The 26,193-nt window shown below is 45.6% G+C and overlaps 1 protein-coding gene across 1 annotated transcript in view; it reads left to right on the top strand.

Annotated features, from left to right (window-relative positions):
• Positions 1-25,568, top strand: part of ephb3a (eph receptor B3a) — a 62,821-nt gene extending 37,253 nt beyond the window's left edge. Inside the window, exons 9-16 of the mRNA XM_062993819.1 lie at positions 312-420; positions 3,883-3,935; positions 5,473-5,595; positions 8,058-8,305; positions 15,404-15,619; positions 16,555-16,704; positions 21,209-21,402; positions 25,288-25,568. Of these exons, the coding sequence (XP_062849889.1) occupies positions 312-420; positions 3,883-3,935; positions 5,473-5,595; positions 8,058-8,305; positions 15,404-15,619; positions 16,555-16,704; positions 21,209-21,402; positions 25,288-25,393 (1,199 nt within the window). The 3' untranslated portion in view covers positions 25,394-25,568. The remainder of the gene's footprint in view (positions 1-311; positions 421-3,882; positions 3,936-5,472; positions 5,596-8,057; positions 8,306-15,403; positions 15,620-16,554; positions 16,705-21,208; positions 21,403-25,287) is intronic.
• Positions 25,569-26,193: the final 625 nt, after the last annotated feature.

The following is a 26,193-nucleotide window of genomic DNA, read 5'->3' as shown; positions in this document are numbered from 1 at the left end:
CTCTTCTTTATGGTGGGTAGCTTCTAAAATAAGCAGATTTTGAATTATGGACAGGGACAGAATGTTTCTTGAGTAATTTAGTTTGACAATGCTGGATCTGTTTCTTCTTTCCATAATTGGATTAATTCGAACCATCCAGGCTTTGGGCAGAACGTGTGTGTGTTGTGTGTGTGTGTGTGTGTGTGTGTGTTGTGTGTGTGTGTGTTGTGTGTGTGTGTGTGGTTTTGCACAATGCGGGACCTCTGTGCATATTCTCGTGTCCGCTTTACTGTCCGCTTTACTGACATGCCCATCATCTGATGTGTTTGCAGATGATCCGGAGCGCTCGGTGCAGGACCAGCTGCCCCTGATCATCGGCTCCGCCCTGGCCGGCTTCGTGGTCATCGTGGCCACCGTGGTCATCGCCGTGCTCTGCCTCAGGTGAGAATCGGGAGGGAAAAGCGAATCCCTCGGGCCGTGTGCCGCATTATGCTAACTGGGACTTAACTAGTGGAGGAAATGCTGACTGCGCCCCGGGCGCTGAAATAATAAGCACCGGCTTTTTTTTCTTTATTGAATTTCAGGACGATTTTCGGCGCATCTGCTAAAAATTCTAAACTTTATTTGTCTTTTGTGCTGAAGAATCGTGAAGTCTTGCCGAGCGTGGGCTGATTTACCTCTCAGACTGGATCCATTCATGTTTTTATTTCCGTTCATTATGTAACACACACACACACACACACACACACACACTGGGTCCGCCTTGCTCCCAACTGTTAGGATTCTAATAAAACATCGAACTCTAATATAAGACAGATTATTTAGATGCACTACTTAAACAGCAGACATCCCAAGTTGCAAAAACTCATTTCAGGGAGGTACCCCTGGACTCGGACCTCGACCCTGACCCCCCAAGCCCCAAAAAAAAAAGAAGCTAAAAACCTCTCACACACACCAAAGGATATGGGTGATAACAGAACTTTTAGGAGCTGCTAACTGAGCTACTAAGCTAACTGTTCGCGTCACAAACACATTAATGTGTACTACATAGTGCACTAGGTAGAGTGAAAGATAATAGATTTATGTTCGCTACATAGTGCACTAGATTGTATATTGAAAAAGAATTTATGTTCCTTACTTAGTGCACTAGATAGTGTACTAGATAATAGACTTATGTTTCTTACATAATGCTTTAGGTAGCATATTAGTTAACGGATTTAGGTTCCCTACATAGTGCACTAAATTGTATATCAGATAACGGATTTATGTTCCCTACATAGTGCACTAGATAGTATTTTAGATATGAATTTATGTTCCCTACGTAGTGCACTAGATAGTGAATTAGACAATTGGTTTATGTTCCCTACACAGTGCACTAGATTGTATATCAGATCATGGATTCATGTTCACTACATAGTGCACTAGATAGTGTATTAGACAATTGATTTATGTTCCCTACATAGTGCACTAGATTGTATATCAGATAACGGATTTATGTTCCCTACATAGTGCACTAGATAGTGTATTAGACAATTGGTTTATGTTCCCTACACAGTGCACTAGATTGTATATCAGATCATGGATTCATGTTCACTACATAGTGCACTAGAAAGTATAACTAGATGATGATTTATGTTCCCTACATAGTGCACTAGATAGTGTATTAGATAACGCATTCATGTTCACTACATAGTGCACTAGAAAGTATAACCAGATGATGTTTTGTGTTTCTTACATAGTGCACTAGATATAGTGTATTACATAATTAATTATGTTCCCTAAATAGTGCACTAAATTGTATATCAGATAACGGATTTATGTTCCCTACACAGTGCACTAGATAGTATATTAGGCAATTGATTTATGTTCCCTACACAGTGCGCTAGATTGTATATCAGATAACGGATTTAATACGCGATTGGGGAAAGGAAATGCGTGTGTGTGTGTGTGTGTGTGTGTGCGCGCTCTTGGATTCTAGATTCCGGGACATTTTATCTGACCTGTGGGCATCAGGGAGCCCCTAACCCTTAATTAGGCATTCAACCAGTTTATCCCAAATATGGGCCCCTGAGCAAGGCCCCAACCCTTAATTAGTCATTCAACCAGTTCATCTCAAATCTGGGCCCTTGAGCAAGGCCCCTAACCCTTAATTAGGCATTCAACCAGTTCATCCCAAATATGGGCCCCTGAGCAAGGCCCCAACCCTTAATTAGTCATTCAACCAGTTCATCCCAAATCTGGGCCCCTGAGCAAGGCCCTTAATCCTCAATTAGTCATTCAACCAGTTTATCCCAAATAGGGGCCCCTGAGCAAGGCCCTTAATGCTCAATTAGTCATTCAACCTCAATTAGTCATTAGCCCTAATCACTCAGTCATTAGTCACTCGTACGGGTTTGTCAAAAAACATGTGGACAGCTTCAAAATTCTAAAAGGTCAGACACTGGTGTGAGGTCAGACACTTTTGCTGGGCTGTGCTTGTTCAGTAATTAAACTACTGGGCTAGTAATCAAAAGGTTGCTGGTTTAAGCCCCAACACCATCATGTTGACACTGATGGGCCCCTGAGCAAGGCCCTTAACCAGTCCTTAAGCAAGGCCCTAAATTAGTCATTCAAGTAGTTTATCCTAAATATGGGCCCCTGACTTAGGCTCTTAACCCTCAATGAATCATTCAACCAGTTTATCCCAAATATGGGCCCCTAAACAAGGTCCCCAACCCTTAATTAGTCATTCAACCAGTTCATCTCAAATCTGGGCCCCTGAGCAAGGCCCCCAACCCTTAATTAGTCATTCAACCAGTTCATCTCAAATCTGGGCCCTTGAGCAAGGCCCCTAACCCTTAATTAGGCATTCAACCAGTTCATCTCAAATCTGGGCCCTTGAGCAAGGCCCCTAACCCTTAATTAGGCATTCAACCAGTTCATCTCAAATCTGGGCCCCTGAGCAAGGCCCCCAACCCTTAATTAGTCATTCAACCAGTTCATCTCAAATCTGGGCCCCTGAGCAAGGCCCCCAACCCTTAATTAGTCATTCAACCAGTTCATCTCAAATCTGGGCCCTTGAGCAAGGCCCCTAACCCTTAATTAGGCATTCAACCAGTTCATCCCAAATATGGGCCCCTGAGCAAGGCCCCCAACCCTTAATTAGTCATTCAACCAGTTCATCTCAAATATGGGTCCCTGAGCAAGGCCCCCAACCCTTAATTAGTCATTCAGCCAGTTCATCTCAAATCTTGAGCAAGGCCCCTAACCCTTAATTAGGCATTCAACCAGTTTATCCCAAATATGGGCCCCTGAGCAAGGCCCCAACCCTTAATTAGTCATTCAACCAGTTCATCTCAAATCTGGGCCCTTGAGCAAGGCCCCTAACCCTTAATTAGGCATTCAACCAGTTCATCCCAAATATGGGCCCCTGAGCAAGGCCCCAACCCTTAATTAGTCATTCAACCAGTTCATCCCAAATCTGGGCCCCTGAGCAAGGCCCTTAATCCTCAATTAGTCATTCAACCAGTTTATCCCAAATAGGGGCCCCTGAGCAAGGCCCTTAATGCTCAATTAGTCATTCAACCTCAATTAGTCATTCAACCAGTTCATCCCAAATCTGGGCCCCTGAGCAAGGCCCTTAACCCTTAATTAGTCATTCAACCAGTTCATCCCAAATCTAGGCCCCTGAGCAAGGCCCTTAACCCTTAATTAAAAAAAGTTGGCATCCCAGTTCATCCCAAATCTGGTAAAAGGACTGAGGTCAGGTCTTTGCGCTAACTTCTGCAGTACCTCCAAGGGGTAAATCCTGACCCCTGACGGGGCAATTATCTCGGAGCTCGGTGCTCATCGCCACGGCGATGCCATCATTAGGAGCGACTGTGGTACGTGATCACACTGTGAACGGCTTTGCTCTCGTTTCAGGAGGCAGCGCACCGGCTCCGAGCTGGAGTACACCGAGAAACTGCAGCAGTACGGTGAGTCCCGGCTAACGCAGACTTAATCGCCATGTGTGTGTGTGTCCTGAATACGCAGTGTGCAGCGCTGTGTGTGTGTGTGTGTGTGTGTGTGTGTGTTTTCCACTTCTCATAACTGAACTAGATAAACCTATTAAAGAAACATTAACCAACTGTTATGGCTTTTTGAAGAGAAGGTCCAAATCCTGGAGGTATTGTGAGAACCCAGTCGTTAGCAACAGCCCGCATTTCATTTTAATAGAGTTTATTTACTGCCACACTGTCCGCCATCATATGACTGGTACTGCCACCCAACGTAATGAGCGTCGTTGGCATAAAAGTGTCTACTAATGAGGACAGCAGGTCTAAGTTAAGCAGAACGAGGTACAAGGCGTGACAAAGCCAAAATGTAACGTCCTCATATGTGACCGCAGGGTCTCAAGACTACTGGAACTTGTACCCATTTAGTCAGAAGAGCCTGTGTGAGGTTCACAAATGCAGTTCCAATTCACCCCAATGATGCTCAAGCTTGTGAACACGCTATTGGGCCAAAAGTATGTGGACAAACATCTAGTTCCAAAACCATTGGCATTAATATACCCCCCACCTCACAGCTATAAGAGTGTACAGTTATCTGGGATGTTTTTGAAGTGTGACTAAGGGAATTTGTGCACTATGTGCTAAGTGGTGCAGCCATAAAACACGCTAGCACACCAGAGCTGACATCTCGAACTCGTGGTTTCCAATCTCAGCTCTGCTACCTGGCAGGCTGGGCGCCTACATGAACAACGATTGGCTCATTTGCAGGGAGGGTGTCGGACAGGATTCCTCATAACTGATGCAATTACGACCTCCACTGGCTGATTGATGGCGCTGCACAGAGACGGGGGATAATGGAGATCAGTGTGTGGCACATATGAACCCGCCTGGTGCAGGTGAAAAGATGCAGTCAGCTACTGCACACGTGTCGGAGGGGGCGTGTGTCAGTCACGGCTCTCCTCGGTCAGAGTGGAGGTCAACATCAGTATAGAAGAAGAAGAAGATATACTTTATTTGTCATATATACATATACAGATGTACAGTACAATGAAGTTCTTTCTTTGCATATCCCAGCTTGTTTGGAAGTTGGGGTCAGAGCGCAGTGTCAGCCATCTTACGGCGCCCCTGGAGCAGACAGGGTTAAGGGCCTTGCTCAAGGACCCAACAGTGGCTGTATAGCAGAGCCTGGATTTGAACCACCTATCTTCCGGTTGATAACCCAAAGGTCTACCCACTAGGCTACCACTGTCCCTAAAGGAAGCGTAATGCAATCGGGTAATTGGATACGATTAGATTGGGAGGAAGATGTGCGTCCACATACTCTCAGCCATGTGGTGGATCTCATAGCTCTACTTCTTGACAATGATTGGATGAATGAATGAAGGTATAGACAGGGATCCATATCAGTATGGATGGAAGATCTGAGCTCCTGACACCCTCGTAGTAACGGATTACCAAGCTTCGGCATTGTTACATCACCGCTCGATCGGTGCTTATTGATCTCTTCTCTTTCTCTCAGTGTCTCCCGGTGTGAAAGTCTACATCGATCCGTTTACCTACGAGGACCCCAACGAGGCGGTGCACGAGTTCGCCCGCGAGATCGACATCTCCTGCGTGAAGATTGAGGAAGTCATCGGAGCAGGTAAACGAGCCGTCTCACGCTGGAACGAAGCGGCCGCTAATCCGAGTGCCGCTGATACTCTGTGTTTTTCATACCATCGCCGTGCAATCACGGCAGGCTGCTGCGAAGCGTCAAACAGCGCTTAGCGTGTTTGAGATGTAAAGACGTCTGAGGAGAGCTGCGTCAGTCCGCTCGGAGTTTAATTAGAAGACTTCATGCTGCTTCACTTCAGCATCTTTCATTCCACTCGTTTCCCATCTGCTTTCTGTTCCTCAACTCAAGTTCCTTCGTTTCTCTTTCCCGAACCCAAAGACCTCATTTCTACACTCCATCCATCCGGGTTCGAATCGTCAACGTCTTCTTTTGTCCTTTTAAATATTGAACAAACAACCGGTTTGTCTGGCGTCTCTTATTTTCATCCCTTTTAATCAAAAGATTGAGGGTTCATGCCCCAAAACGGCCCAGCTTCCACTGCTTGGGTTGTATTTGGCATAACAGCCTAAATGTAACGTCCCCATATGTGACCGCAGGGTCTCAGGAGGTAAAACCTTTCACAAGACTGCAGGAACTTTTACCCATTCAGTCAGAAGAGCCTGTGTGAGCTTCATAAATGCGGTTCCAATTCAGAGTATGTAAACACACTATTATGCCAAAAGTATGTGGACAAACTTTTAGTTCCAGACCCTTTGTGGTTATCAGAGTTTCCAGTTATCTGGGAAGTCTTTAAAGTGTGCCTGTGGGAATTTGTCCAAGGTTCAAGTCCGACAACTGCCCAGCTGCCTCTGCTTGGGTTGTAAATATGGTCAAAAGTATATGGACACCACTTCTAATCTTTGAGCTTGGAAGTCTCAGCCACGCCGCTTGCTGACAGGAGTATAAAATCAACCAATCATTCGTATATTTTAAATGCTCTTGACCCCAAAACACTGACCGCTCAACTCACAGGAGCCAAGTTTACACGTTTTGCCATTTGCTTGAATCCAGAGCGACTTATAATAGTTCCTGAAAACAGTCCAAGTGATTGAGGGCTCAAGGGTGCGACAGTGGAAAGCTGGACGTGGTGGGATTTGAAGCAGTGCTGATCCGATTACATTAATGCCATCGAGCAGAGGATTTGATCCACAAATATCTTCTGGCTTGTTTTTTATTTTGGTTTAGGAGTGTAGTCTAGTACCATAACTGCTAAGCTGCTCTTTCAGTTTCAAAGCAGAATTTGGCATAACAGCTGGCTGGGTTGTGGTGAGCACGTGCAACATAATTTGATGCTCAGAATCCTGCACGACACCTGCTTTCTCTACATGCTGCTATGCATCATGGAGAGTTTGGGGAGGGAGGGAGGGTCCTTCTGTCTGGTCCAGGCACTGACACCAGTAGTGGAGGATACACAAGGGCCAGAGCGAGACTTCCTGGCATTTTTACGGCTCTGTAAGAATCCACATTCATCTGAAGGGTGGAGTTACTGGAGTTGGGAATTGGATATGGCTAAATGGGGGGAACGTAGAGTAATAAATGCAAATAAAACAGGGTCGACCAATACATTATCTAATTCAAAGGAAATAAGAAACGTCAGACTGTAACTGAACAGCCAAAAAATGTAGAACCACCACTTTATAAACAAAATAAAACACACTATTCAGCCAAAAGTATGTGGACAAACATCTAGTTCCAAAACCATTGGCATTATTATACCCCCCACCTTGCAGCTATAAGAGTGTACAGTTATCTGGGATGTTTTTGAAGTGTGCCTAAGGGAATTTGTGCACTATGCGCTCAAGTGGTGCAGCCATAAAACACGCTAGCACACCAGAGCTGACATCTCAAACTCGTGGGTTCCAGTCTCAGCTCTGCTACCGGCAGGCTGGGCGCCTACATGAACAACGATTGGCTCGTTTCCTTATTGGCGGCGCTGCACAGAGACGGGGGATAATGGAGATCAGTGCGTGACACATTTGTACCCGCCTGGTGCAGGTGAAAAGATGCAGTCGGCTACTGCACGCGTGTCGGAGGAGGGGGTGGCATGGCTAAATGTGGGGAAAGTTGAATGATAAATGTAATAAAACAGGGTTGACCAATAAACACTACATTATTTAATTCAGTGGAAATAAGAAACAGATGGAAATGTAGAACCTCCACATTATAAACAAAATAAAACACATGTATTGACCCATGATGCAACTCAGCACCTCTCAATAGCACTTATCATCCTGTAACATACAGTGATAACTTTCTAAGTTTAATTTAAAAATAATTCAGTGCGTTTTACTAAAACGACAGAAATTCTGATTCGTTATTGAGGCTAAAAAGCATGTAAAGCACCCAAGACATCTACTGATTTGTCAGTATTTCTGGCAAATCTGGCAACCTGATACAAAAACCTGCTGCTGCTGCATTGTGTTATGTGGTTCTGTACATAAGTTATTACACATCATGCGACCTGCTCACATCCCCCCCACCCCCCACCCCCGTCTCCTCCTCGTCTGCAGGGGAGTTCGGCGAGGTGTGCCGCGGCAGGCTGAAACAGCCCGGCAGGAAGGAAGCTGCCGTGGCCATCAAGACCCTGAAGGCCGGCTACACGGAGCGGCAGAGGCGGGACTTCCTGGCAGAAGCGAGCATCATGGGTCAGTTCGACCATCCTAACGTCATCCACCTGGAAGGGGTGCTGACCAGGAGCTGCCCGGTGCTGATCGTCACGGAGTTCATGGAGAACGGCGCTCTGGATTCCTTCCTCAGGGTGAGTACCGGCGCGAGGGACGTTTATCTGCTCCGTCTTGGCCTCTGTTTGGAAATAACGTGCAATTATTAAACATATCCCAACAGCTTTGTGTTTATCTTCAAAGCCTTTGAGTGCCGGTGTGGTCAGGGTTGCCAGATATGGGCAACGTGAGCTCCGCAAAGCCAGCCAGCTCTAAAAGTGTCTCTTTTACTAAGGAAGGATATCCATGAGAATATTTTGATTCATTCACTAACATAAATACACCTAATGGCCAAAAGTATGTGGACACTTGAACAGAAGCATTTTTGGACCTTCCATTCCATAACTATGTTCATTAATATGAACATTTATCCCCATTTGTGTCTATAACAGTCTCCATTCCTCTGGAATGGCTTTCCACAGGATTGTAAACTTACGTGGGACTGAAGTCGGAAAACTGTTGGTTAGGTCAGGCTCTGGCTCACAGTCGACATTCCACTTCATCCCAAACGTGTCGAGTTGCATATGGAGACTTCTCCATCTGTTTGCGCCACACCAACTACTAACAAATATATACAATCATTCAATAAAATAAGTAAGCTTTCAACATTGAAGCAACAGTCTGGGGAAGGCCCTTTCCTGTACCAACATGACTGTGCTCCTGTTTAACAAAGTGAGTTCCATAAAGACACTGTTAGACATTAGAGTTTGGTCGACCCCATCTAACACACTTATGATGAATTGGAAAGTAGATTGCGAGGCAGGCACAGATTCCCACAGGCACACTCTAAAAGCTTGTGGATGTTGCCTAAAGAGTCAAAGCTGTTATAGCAACCCAATATTAATGCATATGGTTTTGAAACAGGATGTCCAGCCAGCTTATAGCCAGGTGTCCACATACTTTTGGTCATATGGTGCAGAATTGCTCCTCTACAAGCAGAAATGTACTAACAGACGATCATTATTTAATGAAGCGGGACAGACAGATGTGTGATTCTTGTATGTCGAGCGTTAGCCGCGACATCTGGGAGAAGAGTTGAGAAATAGCCTCGATTGACCTCGCGACCCCCTCCGGTCTTCTCAAAACATACTCAAGGTGTATTCACATGAGAAGCGGCAAAACCGCTTGTTTCCTATGTAGTACTTTTGCCGCGTTGGGCTCACGATTTTTGCGCTTGATGCGCTGCTCAAAGTTCACCTGATGCTGCCATTCTTTTCAAAGCGCCTCCAATGAGACGAACTGTTTGATATGACTGTTTGAAGTAGGGCTGCCGCGATTAGTCGACCCAGTCGATGACGTCGACGCATTTTTAAGTCGATGCATCGTTTTTAAAACTATGTTTATAAAAGATCCTTTTTTATTTCTACAACGTTCCCATTCATATAAGCGTTCACAAGATTCCCTCAGCACTACTTGCTGCGTGCATGACCTCAGTCGTATTTGGTCCAGTCACTGGTTGGCGGCATTAAGAGCACGCTTAAAAAACGCCGTCTGCAGCCGTCAGAGGACGATTGTAGAACTTTCAAAGAAAAGATAAAAGTTCTCCAAGACCCAAATCATCAAAAGTTTGGGAATACTAACAACTGGCACAAAACTAAAATGTGGTTTGTTCACTGTGTAAAGCTCTGATGGTACCACAGCAGCACTAGCGCCATGTTGCACGTCTATATTGTTTCAACTTCTTAATCGCGGAGATCTTGGAATACCGTATTGCGTTGGACTCTCGATTTTTGCGGTTGCCGCAGCGATCAAAGCGCAAAAAGCTTCTCATGTGAAACACTCACCACTTTGTTTACATCGCTTAGAATGTGAGGTAAGTGTTGAGTGAATGTGTAGGTTAGAATCTGGGCTCATTCTGTTGGCAGCCCTAGTTTGAAGGTAAAAGCGACTTCAAACGCTGTACGAATAAAACTTAATGTGACTTACTGTATTAAAACATTGAGTGAGGAATTTCATTAGTGGAGAAACTTATGAGCAGTAATAATGAAGAGAAGTTTAGTGCTCCTGTCTCCTTCTTTTAGTACATTAAACCACGTTAAGCTTATTTTTAACCATAAGCGTTTTCTTGGAGGAGCTGATTCTGATTCTCACAATTTCTCAGAACCTCGAGCTGTAACACAAGTTTAAAAGTGAAACAGGGAGGAAAATCCAGATGAACACAGATACATGTGGAGCTTTCAGACTGGATTTGATGGTTATTCCACACAAATGCAGGTTCGTCTCATATTCTCACGGTTTTGCCGCCTCTCATGTGTATGCGCCCTCGGCAGGACCCCGGATCTGCATCTCTGTGCAGCATTAGAACCAAACACAGTTAGATCTTCCCTCAGCGAGTCGTTTGTAGTCGTGACTCAGACGTGAGCTCTGTCTGTCCCTCAAGTCATCTCCTAACGACATAGAGCTCAGGACGCACCCCACACGATCGCGGCTACATTCAGCCTCAGACACCGACCTCCCGATGAATCATCATGAACATGGGAGATAAACAAGCTCCGGAAGCCTGTGGCTGAATTTTCGCCTCTCGCAACAGGAGCGCGTGGCGGCATCTAACGATCCGACGAGATTCCTCCGCTTCCAGGCTAACGACGCTGCTCAGAGAGACAGACGAGTCTAAACGAGGTCCTACAGGCTTTTCATTTGCAAGCATTTAGGAGCGAGGTCTGATTTATGCTCGGTTAGAAGCGCTTGTCAGAAACGGCCGTCTGGTGCTCCGGTTTCCTCCTACAAGTCCAAAGACATGCCCTTAGTGTGAGTGTGTGTGTGTACCTTGTACACTGTGATGGACTGGTGACCTGTCCAGGGTGTTTCCTGCCTTTTGCCCCATGAATCAGACCCACCGTGACCCTGACCAGGACGAACCAGTGGTTCACAGACATTCATTCATTCATTTTCTTCTCCGCTTATCCAATTAGGGTCGTGGAGGGGGGGTCTATCTCAGCTTTTAAATGGGCGCAAGGCACATAGTAACACCCTGGACGGGATGCCAGTCCATCGCAGGGCAGACACACATACACACACTCACACATTCACATATAGGGCAATTCAGTGTCTCCAATTAACCTGGCTGCATGTTTTTGGACTGTGGGAGGAAACCGGAGCTCCCGGAGAAAACCCACGCAGACACGGGGAGAACATGCAAACTCCACACAGAAAGGACCCGGACCGCCCCGCCTGGGGATTGAACCCAGGACCTTCTTGCTGTGAGGCGACAGTGCTAACCACTAAGCCACCGTGGGTTCACAGACAGTGAATGAAAATATTAAAATTGTGCCGAACAGCCGGAATGATCTGAATATTAAAATTCGGGCTCTTATGTAGCATTAACGAATGTCGTTTTGGGGATGATGGGGGTGATGCTACCGCCTCACTACTGAGATGCAGTCTGGATCGTTTTTCTACAGATTTGAAGGCTGTTTTGTGCTGCCAGGAAAACCAAACACATCAATCTATTTTTTGAGGCTGTCAGGTCTGATTTGGCTCGGGTTTTATCTGGACTCAAACCCCGTTGTCTGACACCGCAGACCTAATCAGTGTTCGTCTGTTACATTAGCGTATCGACTCAGAACCATCAAATAAATCTGCGCCGTGCAGCTGATGCTACAGAATCTCCTCACCACGGCGGCACGCGTTAACATTACGCTTATGGATTTGGCCGGCGCTCGTATTCGCAATCCAATCGACTGAGGGATGTTGACCTCGCTCGAGGGTTCTAAGCGAGAGCTTGGCGGTGGTAGTGCTGAACCCCCCACTGCTTATGAGAACCAGTGATAGACTTCCAGAAGTTAATATTACAGTTATGAGTGCTTTTCAGTCCGATCGTTGTGAGGTTTGAACCTCAAGCTGAACTGTGTCGTGATTCTTTTCATGACAAACTCTTGTTAAGTCAGAATCCTTAAATCCCAGGTGGCACTGGCGCTACTTCAAGGGCTGGGCGTCCCCTAGCAGACACGATTGGCAGTGCCTGCAGCAGACAAAATTAGCCACCGAGTCTGCTGGGTGGGAAAAAGCCGGACTATGTAGGTGGGGTCTTCAAACGCTGTGAAAGGACCCTGGTTAGCAGCTTGGTGGTGGTAGTGCCGAACCCCCCACTGCTTATAAGAACCAGTGATGGACTTCCAGAAGTTAATATCACAGTTACGAACCTCAACGAGCTGAGCTGTGTGGTGATTCCTTGCATGGCAAACTCTTGTCAAGATGATCATAGCGTCAGTATCCTTAATTCCCAGGTGGCACTGAGGCTACTTTGAACACCCCGGTTGAAATCTCAACTGTGCGCCATCTAGCGGGCATGATTGGCAGTGCCTGCAGCAGACAAAATTAGCCACCGAGTCTGCTGGGTGGGAAAAAAGCCTGACTTTGTAGGTCTTCAAACGCTGTGCAAGGACCCTGGTTAGCAGCTTGGTGGTGGTAGTGCCGAACCTCCCACTGCTTATGAGAACCAGTGATGGACTTCCAGAAGTTAATATTACAGTTAGGAGTGACATTCCTTCCCATTGTTATGAGGTTTGAACCTCGATGAGCTGAGCTGCATGAGGATTCCTTGTCAAGACGATCATAGAGTCAGAATCCTTAATTCCCAGGTGGCACCGACTCTACTTTGAACACCCCGGTTGAAATCTCGGCTGTGCACCATCTAGCGGGCACGATTGGCAGTGACTGCAGCAGACAAAATCGGCCGCAGAGTCTGTTGGGTGGAAAATGACCGGATTAAGTGGATGGGGTTCTTCAGGTACCTAAGGTGAAAAACAGTGGGTCAAGGGGCTGCGCACGTGTCGGAGGGGGCGTGGAGCAGGCAAATATGCCCTCCTCTAACGTAATCGGGATCCCCAGCAGCGGAAGACTAATTGGCTAAGCTTAATTAAAATGAATAAATAAATAGAAAAAAAACAAAGCAGCATCAGGAATAGCAGCGGCGCTGCTGCACTGACTTGAGCAACATGCTGCATCCCAAACCCCATACTGTTTACTAAATGAAATTGAGTTTGCTCTGGTCTGTTTGCTATGGTCTGTTTGCTCTGGTCTGTTTGCTCTGGTCTGTTTGCTGAGTAGTTCAGATTAGGAGACAGACAGCCGGCGTCCTCCACGTCCTTGAAGGAAATTGAAATCCTTGGAACAGCAGCAGACGCACTTAGCAACACATCAGTAACCATCAGGATTGTTCGGTTTGTCTTCCAAATTGTTTTGTCTGCTGGTAAAAGGACAGATTTGGGCTTGGCAGAGATGCCAGGATCCTGCCAACCAGCACTGGCACGTTAAGTTGGACTTTTTGTTCTTAAATAGTTTTAGGCTGAGTGAGAATGTTGTGTTTATGGACCATGCCAACTCCGGGCAGACTGGGGATGAGGTTTAGTGGGTTTGAACCCCAGTGTGATCATACGGCAGCCAATCAGCAGCTTAGAATCATTTACTCGGGTCAGTAAAGGAAATGACCAACAAGGCTTATCACAGCTATCAACCGATAACCAGTATATGTACATTTCCAGTAATGAGAACCTAAGGAGAGGCTAATGGGTGGAGGGGTATTAGATCTTATCCAATACTGCCCCATCCAGCACTTTAAAATTTGACAGGTTAGTGTATAAATCAATATTTAAAGAAAAAAATGGATGCAGTTTATCTTTAACCACATCAATGGCTGTGTCTCAATCCACTCCATGCACTAAATACATGACAAACTGGTACACAACCATTAACCACCCATCTAAAACACTACCGGCTGTAATAGAAACCACAGATAGGTGTTAATGTTGGATCCCAGGTTGGGACAGTCGAGCGTGTGTGTGTGTGTGTGTGTGTATCAACACATCAGCCATGTTTACAGATGCACGACACCGTGCCAGCGCTGGGTTAATCAGATTCATCTCCTCTGTAGTTCTGCTCCACAGCCCTCGCCTCTGTCGTGTGATCAACAGAACAGAAGCGAGAGGCGGCGTGATGATGTGCAGACTTGCTCTGAGGTGGAACCTTCTGGCTGCTAATCCCTGCATGAGTAATAGGGCGATGGTGATGATGGTGTTGGTGATGATGGTGCTCTCTGGTTTGAATCAGAAGGAACGTAGGTGAAGGTGGCACGCGGAGGTCCACATGCTTGTAAACAAAGTGACCTTTTGAAATGGGAGCATCTGAATGCACTGAGATGGGCGGTCATGGGCTAAAGAGGTCAGTCATGGGCTAAGATGGGTGTTTATGGACTCAAGTGGTCATGAGTGGGCTGAGGTGACCGGTAGTAGGCTGAGATGGACAATCATGGGCTTAGGTGGTTGTTTATGAGCTAAGATGGGTGTTGATGGGCTGAGATAAACAATCATGGGCTGTGGTGACCGGTCATGGTCTGAGATGGGTAATCATGGGCTGTGGTGACCAAGAGTGGGCTGAGATGGGCAGTCATGATCTAAGGTGACTGGGAGTGGGCTGAGGTGCCCATGAGAGTCATGGGCTGAGATGGGTAGTCATTATCTGAGGTGACTGGGAGTGGGCTAAGGTGACCGGTAGTGGGCTGAGATAGACAATCATGGGCTGAGGTGGTCGTTTATGAGCTGAGATGGGTGTTTATGGGCTGAGATAGACAATCATGGGCTGCGGTGAGCGGTCATGGGCTGAGATGTGTAATCATGGGCTGTGGTGACCAGGAGTGGGCTGAGATGGTCAGTCATGGCCTGTGATGAGTGTTTATGGGCTGAAGTAACCCGAGAGTGGGCTGAGATGGGCAATCATGGGCTGTGGTGACCAGGAGTGGGCTGAGATGGTCGTTCATGGGCTGAGATGGGCGGTCAAGGGCTGAGGTGATTAGGAGTGGGCTGAGGTGACCAGAAGTTGGCAGAGATGGGCAGTCATAGGCTGAGATGGTTGATCATGTGCTGAAATGGGCGTTCATGGGCTGAAGTGATCGATCATGGGCTGGGAGTGGGCAGTAAGTTTAATACTAATTAAATCTAATTAATTAATTTAACAAAAACCACTATTGTCACCATGATATATGACCAAACATACCTGTATGTGGACATCCCTAATAATTATCCACTTCAGGTGTTTTAGCCACGCCCACTCACTAATTAAGAAGGGTGTCTATATACTTTCGACTCCATAACGTGTATCTAGTACAAATATCGAGCCGTTTTTCTCTTCCCTCCTTCCAGCTTAACGACGGCGGTTTCACGGTGACCCAGCTGGTCGGGATGTTACGCGGGATCGCGGCCGGGATGAAGTACCTCTCGGACATGAACTACGTCCACCGGGACCTGGCGGCCCGAAACGTGCTGGTCAACAGCAACCTGGTGTGCAAGGTCTCCGATTTCGGCCTCTCGCGCTTCCTGGATGAGAACTCGGCCGATCCCACCTACACCAGCTCACTGGTGAGTTCCTTCTCATCTACGATTGAAGTGGATTTTTAAATCTGATGGTCTGCTCGTTTGGCGGTGCTGCTTAGCTTGCCGCTGCGCTTCCCTGAGCCATGCACCACACACTTCTGCAGCGTTGGGCTCTCAATTATTTGACCCAGTTTGCCGCTGACCTTTTCAAAGCTCCTCCTATGAGACGAACTGTTTGATATGACGCAGTAAATGCGACTCAGGTCACACTTTGATGACGTGTTACCTCACCGCTCGAGCCAGGCACTGAACAAAGTGGCTGTTTGCGCCGTGGCTAAAGCGGTCTAGTGCCCTGTAAGACGTACATCAGCCCGGATAGGGGGTCTGGACGTGGCACCAATACAAGCGGTGGAGGAACACGGAGAGCAAAGCGTGCTCCTCCGTACATTTCTGTGCTCACAGATTTTACAGCAAGACAATTTTAGCTAACAGAATGATAGAACACATTTCCTGAAGATTCCCGGGAGTCCAAGAGAGCACTGGCACTAATCTCTGGGTGGGCTGGACTAGGAGGAACCCCGGGTACCTACAGATTAATGCTTTGTAATTATAAAATGAGCCAGACAGCCTCTCTTAGGTCAATGAAACGGATTCCGAGCTCTTTTTGTAGCCGTGCCATGCAGCCATTCATCTCTATCTAGCATGGCGTTTTTATGGGATTAGCATGTGTATTGATTAGCACCTTTGTCCTCGCTGCCTTAGCCACGGCTAGATATTTTTCTTCATCGCCGTCGTCGTTGTCGGAGGAGGATGAGGAGGAGGAGGGGGAAGAAAAGCTCCCGAGAAAGTGTTCAGGCTCGTTCAGGCTCGGCTCTAATTAGGCATCTGGTGGGTTTGAAGCTGGCATCAAACGGCTCACTCGGCATGTGTGTGTGTGTGTGCGTGTGTGTGTGCGTGTGTGTGCGTGTGTGCGCGTACAGGGTGGAAAGATCCCCATCCGCTGGACGGCCCCGGAGGCCATCGCCTTCCGCAAGTTCACTTCGGCCAGCGACGTGTGGAGCTACGGCATCGTCATGTGGGAGGTGATGTCGTTCGGGGAGCGGCCCTACTGGGACATGAGCAACCAGGACGTAAGCCAGTCACACACACACACACACACACACATCTAAAGAACATTTAAAAAAAGAAAGAAGAAGACGATACAGCCAAAAGTATTTGGACACTTTGAGCTTGTCTGATTTAAAAAACAAACAGTATTAAAATGAGTGTGTCTGTGGGAATTTGTGCCCATTCCGTCAAAAGAGCGTTTGATCGGCTGGGCACTGATGTCAGTCAAGAAAGCCTCAGTTGATGTTCCGGTTCATTCCAAAGCTGTTCAGTAGGGCTGAGGTCACTTCATGTCTTTATTGAGCTTTGTCTCTTTGCACAGGGGCACAGTCGTACTGGAACAGGAAAGGGCCTTCCCTAAACTGTTCCCTAAAAGTTGGAAGCATATTTCCTTTATACATATAATTAATTTACTAAGCCTGTTAGCTAATGTCGTGGCTGAAGCACACACATCATACATTTAAATTTTACATCGGAAGTGTACACCTGTGTATAAATAAGACTGTAGGACTCCACCGAACCACAGCGAGACATGAAAACAGACGTAACCTCGCTAGGAGTGGCCGGGCCAGATCAAAAGTATGTGGACATCCCTCGCACCCTTCACATTTTTAGCATTTAACGGACGCTTTTATCCAAAGTGACTAACAGTGTACAGTCTGACAGAGGGTTTAGGGCCTTGCTCAAGGGCCCAACAGTGGCCACCTGGCAGTGTTGGGGCTTGAACCAGCAACCTTCTGCTTACTAGTCCAGTATCTTAACCACTACACTACAACTTACAGTCACTAGGCGATTTACAGAATACAGTCGAAGCACTTGAGGGTTAAGGGCCTTGCTCAGGGGTCCAACAGTGGCAACTTGGCAGTGGTGGAACTTGAACCAGCAACCTTCAACCTCACTGCTACACTACAAATTACAGTTCCTAGGCGACTTACAATATACAGTCTAAGCAATTGAGGGTTAAGGGCCTTGCTCAGGGGTCCAACAGTGGAAACCTGGCAGTGGTGGGGGTTGAACCAGCAACCTTCTGATTACTAGTCCAGTACCTTAACCTACAAACTTGCTGAATTGAATTTACATTTGTGGCATGTAGCAGACGCTTTTATCCAAAGCCACTTACAGTTATGACTGAATGCAGTTTTAAGGGCCTTGCTCAGGGGCCCAACAGTGGCAACTTGGAAATGGTGGGGCTTGAACCAGCAACCTTCTGATACAAGTCCAGTACCTTAACCCCTGAGCCACCACTGCTGTTCAGTAGCAGCTTCTGGCCACAAAGACACAGGCAGTGCAGCTTAGTGGTTAAGGTACTAGACTGGTAATCAGAAGGTCGCAGGTTTAAGCCCCACCACTGTCAGGTTGCCACTGTTGGGCCCTTGAGCAAGGCCCTTAACCCTCAATTGCTTAGATTGTATACTGTCACAGTACTGTAAGTCGCTTTGGATTATCTTGTCGAAAAGTCTTTACTCAGGAGCGACGGCAGCTTATTATTAGGTGTCCACATACTTTTGGCCCCGTGTTTAATTGCAGGAAGTTATCAGTGCGCCGCTCTCTCAGACGGAACGCTCGTACGGACGCCCTGCCAGCACGTCACTCTGCAGCCGTGGCGGGACGAGGACTAATCCTGCACGCGCCGTCTCTTTATCACATCGCCCGAAAGCGCCAACGCGGCTAACCGGCCGAGCGGAATCTCCCGGGAACCTGGCGGCGCAGCCTCATTTGCATAATGCTAACTGGCCCTGACTAGCCATCGCTCATAATTAGCAACGTTGGCGTATTCGCCTGAAGTGTTCGAGCCGTATGTCGGGTCCTCGGTACGAGAAATTCACATGGAAAAGTATTCCAATTTTCTGCCAACAGTTTGGGGAAGGCCCTTTCCTGTGGAGCCCAGACCTCCGACTCGCTGAAAAGCTTTGGAACGAATTGGAACGTCGATTGTGAGCCAGGCCTTCTGATCCAGAATCAAGCCAGCCGCTTTTCACTGAATGAGCACACGTTCCCATAGACACACTCCGAAATCCTGCAGAAAGATTTTTCATAAGAGCCTAATAGCATTTGTAGCTGCCATCACTAAGGGATGGGTAATAGGAACTTATTTTGAATAGGATGTCATGCTACAGAAATGATATGCTTCCAGCTTGGCAACAGTTTGGGGAAGGTCCTTTCCTGTTCCCACATGACTGTGTCCATGTATGGATGCCGGACCTCAGACTCACTGAAAATCTTTGGAATGGGCCTTCTCATCCAGCATCAGTGCCGCTTTTCACTGAATGCGCACAAATTCCCATAAGCACACTCCGAAATCCTGTGAACAGAGGCCGGTCCATTAAAAACACAGTGGCTCTGGACCCTGATTTTGACCGCACTGAACTACTGTGGGATGAATTGGAACATCAGGCCTTCTCATTTTACAGTTCCAAACCTGCTTTTTACTGAATGAGCACAAATTCCCACAGATGTGCTCCGAAATCTCATCAAAAGCTTTTCCAGACAAGTGAAGGCAGCTGTAACTGCACGTGTTGGTGGGGTAGAATATTAAATGATAATGCTTCCACATAAATGATACGCTTCTAAGTAAATGAAAACAGTTTGGGGAAGGTCCTTTCCTGTTCCAGTATGACTGTGTTCCTGGGAACAGAGGCAGGTCCATTAAACACAGTGGATCTGGACCCTGATTTGGACCCCACTGAACTACTGTGGGATGAATTGGAACATCAGGACTTCTCGTCCTACTTTACCTGGCCTTACAGACTTGCTTTTTTTACTGAATGAGCACAAATTCCCACAGATGTGCTCCGAAATTTTGTACAATTATTTTTTTTAAATTAAAAATCTTAAATTTCTTTAATTTCGTTCGGGATCAATAAAGTATCTATCTGTCTATCTATCTATCTATCTATCTATCTATCTATCTATCTATCTATCTATCTATCCATCTATCTATCTATCTATCTATCTATCTATCTATCCATCTATCTATCCATCTATCTATCTATCTATCTATCTATCTATCTATCTATCTATCTATCTATCTATCTATCTATCCATCTATCTATCTATCTATCTATCTATCTATCTATCCATCTATCTATCCATCTATCTATCTATCTATCTATCTATCTATCTATCTATCCATCTATCTATCTATCTATCTATCTATCCATCTATCCATCTATCTATCTATCTATCTATCTATCCATCTATCTATCTATCTATCCATCTATCTATCTATCTATCTATCTATCCATCTATCTATCTATCTATCTATCTATCTATCTATCTATCTATCTATCTATCTATCCATCTATCTATCTATCTATCTATCCATCTATCTATCTATCTATCTATCTATCTATCTATCTATCTATCTATCTATCTATCTATCTATCCATCTATCTATCTATCTATCTATCTATCCATCTATCTATCTATCTATCTAAAAAGCTTTTTCAGAGGAGTGAAGGCAGATGTGACTGCACGTGTTGGTGGGGTAAATTGATAATTGATAATGATAAATAAAATGCTTCCACATAAATGATATGCTTATGACTACATGGAAACAGTTTGGGGAAGGTCCTTTCCTGTTCCAGCATGACTGTGTTCCTGTGAACAGAGGTTTATGAAACAGACTTGATTCTGTTTGATGTGGAGCCCTGATCTGGACCCCACTGAACTACTGTGGGATGAATTGGAACATCAGGACTTCTCGTGCTACAGTACCTGGCCTTACAGACCTGCTTTTCAATAAGTGAGCACAAATTCCCACAGACGTGCTCCGAAATCTCATCAAAAGCTTTGAAGGCAGATGTAACTGCACATGTTGGTGGGGTAAAATGATAAATGATAATGATAAATAAATGCTTCCACATAAATGATATGCTTCCAACTTGGCAGCAACAGTTTGGGGAAGGTCCTTTCCTGTTCCAATTTCTGTGACAGAGGCAGGTCCATGAAACGCGGTGGATCTGGACCCTGATTTGGACCCCACTGAACTACAGTGGGATAAATTGGAACATCAGGCCTTCTCATTCTACAGTTCCAAACCTGCTTTTTACTGAATGAGCACAAATTCCCACAGACATGCTCCGTGTGTACAGTGAGCCCAGACCTCAAACTCGTTGAAAAGCTTTGGAATGAATTGGAATGTTGATTGTGAGCCAGGCCTTCTCATCCAGCATAATAGCCACTTTTCACTGAATGTGCACAAATTCCCATAAACACACTCCGAAATCCTGTAGAAAGAAATGAATGATCAATAAAATGCTTCCACATAAATGATATGCTCCTGACTAGGTTTGGAATGGAGGAGCTCCAGGATGAATTGGAACACCAACTGAGAGCTGAACTTTTAATCCATCAGTTTCTGGCTTTGCACTTTTGCCTGAATGGGCTGAAATTCCCACAGATGCAGTACAAACTCTAAAAGACCTGGAGTCAGCAGATTATTAGTCAGTCAGGTTCATATTGCTCAGGTGTCCACATGCTTTAGACCACAGAGCTATAAAGACCGTGTGTGTGTGTGTGCTGTAGGTGATGAATGCGGTGGAGCAGGACTACAGGCTGCCGCCGCCCATGGACTGTCCGGCGGTTCTTCATCAGCTCATGCTGGAGTGCTGGCTGAAGGAACGGAACGCCCGGCCGCGCTTCACCCACATCGTCAGCACCCTGGACAAGCTGCTGCGCAACGCCGCCAGCCTCAAGCCGCTCAGCTCCGCGCACTCAGGGTGAGGACGTGTTTCGGATTCCAGTAGGGATGTTTGTTTTCTCTGCTCTACACAAAACAAAGTGGACACAGATTTATGACTGAGCTTGATCTGACACGCTGCTGTATTGGGTTTGTCTTGGAGGGTCAGTGTGTTCTTCTGAGGACCACTCATTCATTCACTCATTTATTCATTTATTCATTTATTCATTTATTTATTCATTCATTCACTCACTCAATTATTCATTTATTTAATTATTCATTCATTCATTTATTCATTTATTTATTCATTCATTCACTCACTCAATTATTAATTTATTTAATTATTAATTCATTCATTTATTCATTCATTTATTCATTCATTTATTCATTTATTTATTTATTCATTCATTTATTCATTTATTTAATTATTAATTCATTCATTTATTCATTCATTCATTCAATTATTTATTCATTCATTCGTGCATTCATTCATTCATTTATTTATTCATTCATTCATTTATTCAATTATTTATTCATTCATTTGTTTGTTCATTTATTCAATTATTTATTCATTCATTCAATTATTTATTCACTCATTCATTTATTCAATTATTTATTCATTTATTTATTCATTTATTTGTTCATTCAATTATTCATTCATTTGTTTGTTCATTTATACAATTATTTATTAATTAATTCATTCATTCACTCATTTATTCATTCATTCAATTATTTATTAATTCATTCATTCATTCACTCATTTATTCATTTATTCAATTATTTATTCATTCATTCACTCATTTATTCATTCATTCAATTATTTATTCACTCATTCATTTATTTATTCATTCATTTATTCATTCATTTATTTATTCATTCATTTATTTATTCATTCATTTATTCAATTATTTATTCATTCATTCAATTATTTATTCACTCATTCATTTATTCAATTATTTATTTATTCATTTATTTGTTCATTCAACTATTCATTCATTCGTTTGTTCATTTATTAATTCATTCACTCATTAATTTATTTATTCATTTATTTATTGATTGGACTAGAGACTCAACTGGCATGTTGTCGGAAAGCTCAGACCCTCGGCTTATCAGTCCTTGTACCTTCTTGCCTCTGCCGCATTGATTCCACTAGCAACGAATGAATAAAGAGAGCACAGCGTAACAAAGCTTTTTCTATGAATTACCCTAGAGCAAAGAGGAACCGAGTATATCCAAATCAGGAAAGCAAAATGTGAGGTAATCTGAGAACAGGAACCTATAGTAACGTGTGGGAAGAGTCCTGTGGGGATGCAGGAGATCCATGTGGTGAAGCTAAAATTCTGGCTCTGTTATTGGTGCCAGCGCTGGTGCTGTTACCGGTGCCAGCGCTGGTGCTGGTGAAGCCCCTCCCCCTCCCATCCTCTCTAGTGGCCATAGTAGACGTAGCGCTCTTAATTTGAGAGATGGAGAAGAAGCCATGAGGGTGCAGCAGCTTTAATTGGGCTGCTAATGAGCTTTTTATTCCACCAGGCAGGCCGATCTGAGCGTGACGGTGCGCTCGGCAGACGAGTGGGCGCGTGCGAGGGTGCGCGTGGGTGCGAGGGGGTGACGTTGTCGCGTGTAGCCGCGCACCGATGTTTCATTTACGCCAGCATCTGTACAGCAGGACGGGTCGGCCTGCGCAGTGACGTGCCATTATACGATCTACAGAATCCACAGCTGCATGAGTGTGTGTGAGTGAGTGTGTGTGTGTGTGTGTGTGTGTGTGTGTGTGTCGTCCGCTGATCACGTGACTTCTTCGGTTTGCTGGGTTTTTTACGGCTGCTAAACGGCGAAGGCATCGAGCCGCTGACTGGAATTGATTTCCGTTTCCACTCTCAGCTCCATTCAGATTCAGGTTCATTGGCAGGTTTTTATTTTAGATCATATTAGCTACACCCTAAAGGCCAAAAGTATGTGGACACGCCTCTTAATAATCGAGTTCAGGTGTTCCACACCCTTTACTAACAGGTGTTTAAAAGCAATAACTTCAACAGTTTGGGGAAGGCCATTTTTATTTCCAGCATGACTGTGCCCTTGTGCACCAAGCCAAGCCTGTACAGTCCCATTTTGACAAGTTCTGGATGAATCAGAACACTGATCGTGAGCCAGGCCTTTTTCAACTAAAATAAGTGCCTGGGGGCGGCACGGTGGCTCAGTGGGTAGCACTGTCGCCTCACAGCAAGAAGGTCCTGGGTTTGATTCCCAGGTGGAGCGGTCCGGGTCCTTTCTGTGTGGAGTTTGCATGTTCTCCCCGTGTCCGTGTGGGTTTCCTCCCACAGTACAAAGACGTGCAAGTGAGGTGAATTGAAGATACTAATTATCCATGTTTGATATAAACTTGTGAACTAATGAATCTTGTGTAATGAGTAACTACCTGTTCTGTCATGAATGTAACCAAAGTGTAAAACGTGACATTAAAATCCTAATAAATAAATAAATAAGTGCCTGAGCTCTTCTGTTTTCTTGCGGAAAGCCTTCCCAGAAGAGCGGAGGCTGTTATAACTGCACTGTTTGGTATGAAATGCCCAACCAGCTCGTAGTCAGGTGTCCACATACTTCTGGCCACGTTCGACATTCACATCAATCAGGGAAAGCTCTGAATTAATTAGTGTTGGGTGTAATTATGCAGCTTGGCAAGCAGTTGATCAGCGTGTAAATATGCAGTCGAGTCGGGGTTCAGGAGGGACCGAACACGATCACGCCGGCGAGACCAGAGTCCATTCTGGGTACCAACACGACCCAGACATGGACCCTGTCTGAATGCTCCAGCCAATCAGATGCTGAGATTCAGATGATCAAGCTCACATCCAACCCTGTCAAAATTATTTTAAACAAAATAATTTGTCCCAATTCACCTCATGCTACACTAAATACACTGATCAGCCATAACATTAAAACCACCTCCTTGTTTCTACACTCACTGTCCATTTTATCAGCTCCACTTACCATAGAGAAGCACTTTGTAGTTCTACAATTACTGACTGTAGTCCATCTATTTCTCTGCATGCTTTGTTAGCCCCCTTTCACCCTGTTCTTCAATGGTCAGGACCCCCACAGAGCAGATATTATTTAGGTGGTGGATCATTTTCAGCACTGCAGTCACACTGACATGGTGGTGGTGTGTTAGTGTGTGTTGTGCTGGTATGAGTGGATCAGACACAGCAGTGCTGCTGGAGTTTTTAAACACCTCACTGTCACTGCTGGACTGAGAATAGTCCACCAACCAAAAATATCCATCCAACAGCGCCCCGTGGGCAGCGTCCTGTGACCACTGACTAAGGTCTAGAAGATGACCGACTCAAACAGCAGCAATAGATGAGCGACCGTCTCTGACTTTATATCTACAAGGTGGACAAACTAGGTAGGAGTGTCTAATAGAGTGGACAGTGAGTGGACACGGTATTTAAAAACTCCAGCAGCGCTGCTGTGTCTGATCCACTCATACCAGCACGACACACACTAACACACCACCACCATGTCAGTGTCACTGCAGTGCTGAGAATGATCCACCACCTAAATAATACCTGCTCTGTAGTGGTCCTGTGGGGGTCTTATACGGCTTATTAGAGATGAATTAATACTCCCATGCACACACACACACACACAGCCTTCTCTTTTGACAAAAGGGCACAAGTTCCCACAGACATACCCCTAAAACTCCTTTATCATATTATCGTGATTTTATTATGTAATTGCCTACGGTTTCAGAACAGGCTGCCTAACAAGTTTATGGTCGTGTATCTGTCACGTTCCCGTCCAGCCCCAGCAGTGTTCTCTCCTTCTCCAGACAGTCTTTTAGATCAGCTGTGTCAGGATTTCAGAAAATACAATTTATTTCTCCCGACGTCTCACTAAATCACTCTTCCTCTGTCTGTCTCCGCAGGGACCTGTATCGTGCCGGCGGGACCCTGCCCGGCCACCAGAGGAAGGCTTTGGGTGGCGTGCAGGACATGAGACAAATGAGCCAAACCCTCCCGATTCGAGTCTGAGGCACGGAGAGAAAGCATCTGCTGACTCCGGATACGGGGATCGGAGCGTCCTCTGAGGAAGGCTTCATCGTAAATAACAGTACAGGACTCTGTCGGAGACGGTTCTTCCACAGCCGCCGTGCAGTATAATGGAATATATATATAAGTAAATAAATAAATATATACGTCAAGCGTCCACGAGAAGAACCTGCGAAGACATTAAGGATCGTAAAGTGGACCATAGTTGTGGTTAAAAAGTTCGGAACCCTTTTTTTTACTTTCTACATTCGCATTTGCACTGGACTCGACGCGGCAACCATGTTTCCTTACTCAGGTTTTGTTTGCATGCATGCATGTTTCAAAAACAGCCGGCAGACATCCGGCGTCCGACGTCGGCCTTCCGAAAAACCGAAATAAATAAATACGTAAATAAATTGTAAAAAAAAAAAAAAAAAAGCCGAATCGAGGCTGGAACGAACGAGCCGTGGAGAAGAGACGGACTGACATGTGGTTTGCATGCTGGTGGATTTCCTCGAGCTCTGCTTCATTGTGGACGGTAGCATTTCGGGTGTCCCGCTAATCAAATCCTTCCGCTTCTGGACCCGAGACCGTACGGAGAGCGGGGCGCGGATTAACACGTCTCGGCCCGCGGGACTTCGTTCTGCACTTCGTTCTGCTCATATCGCCTCCCGGACTGTCCATCTTCTTCTGAGCTTTTCTTCATATTGAAGAAAAAGCGGCGGGAGATAAAAACAGAGAGGAGAGGAACAGGGTGGAACGACAGGACCCTGACGGAGTCACCTGACATGATTTAGGGAGCG

This window comes from Trichomycterus rosablanca, chromosome 4 (genome assembly GCF_030014385.1).
Source record: "Trichomycterus rosablanca isolate fTriRos1 chromosome 4, fTriRos1.hap1, whole genome shotgun sequence".
Classification (NCBI taxonomy): domain Eukaryota; kingdom Metazoa; phylum Chordata; class Actinopteri; order Siluriformes; family Trichomycteridae; genus Trichomycterus; species Trichomycterus rosablanca.
The sequence above is the reverse complement of the archived record's forward strand: the minus strand, read 5'-3'. Positions and strand labels throughout refer to the sequence as shown.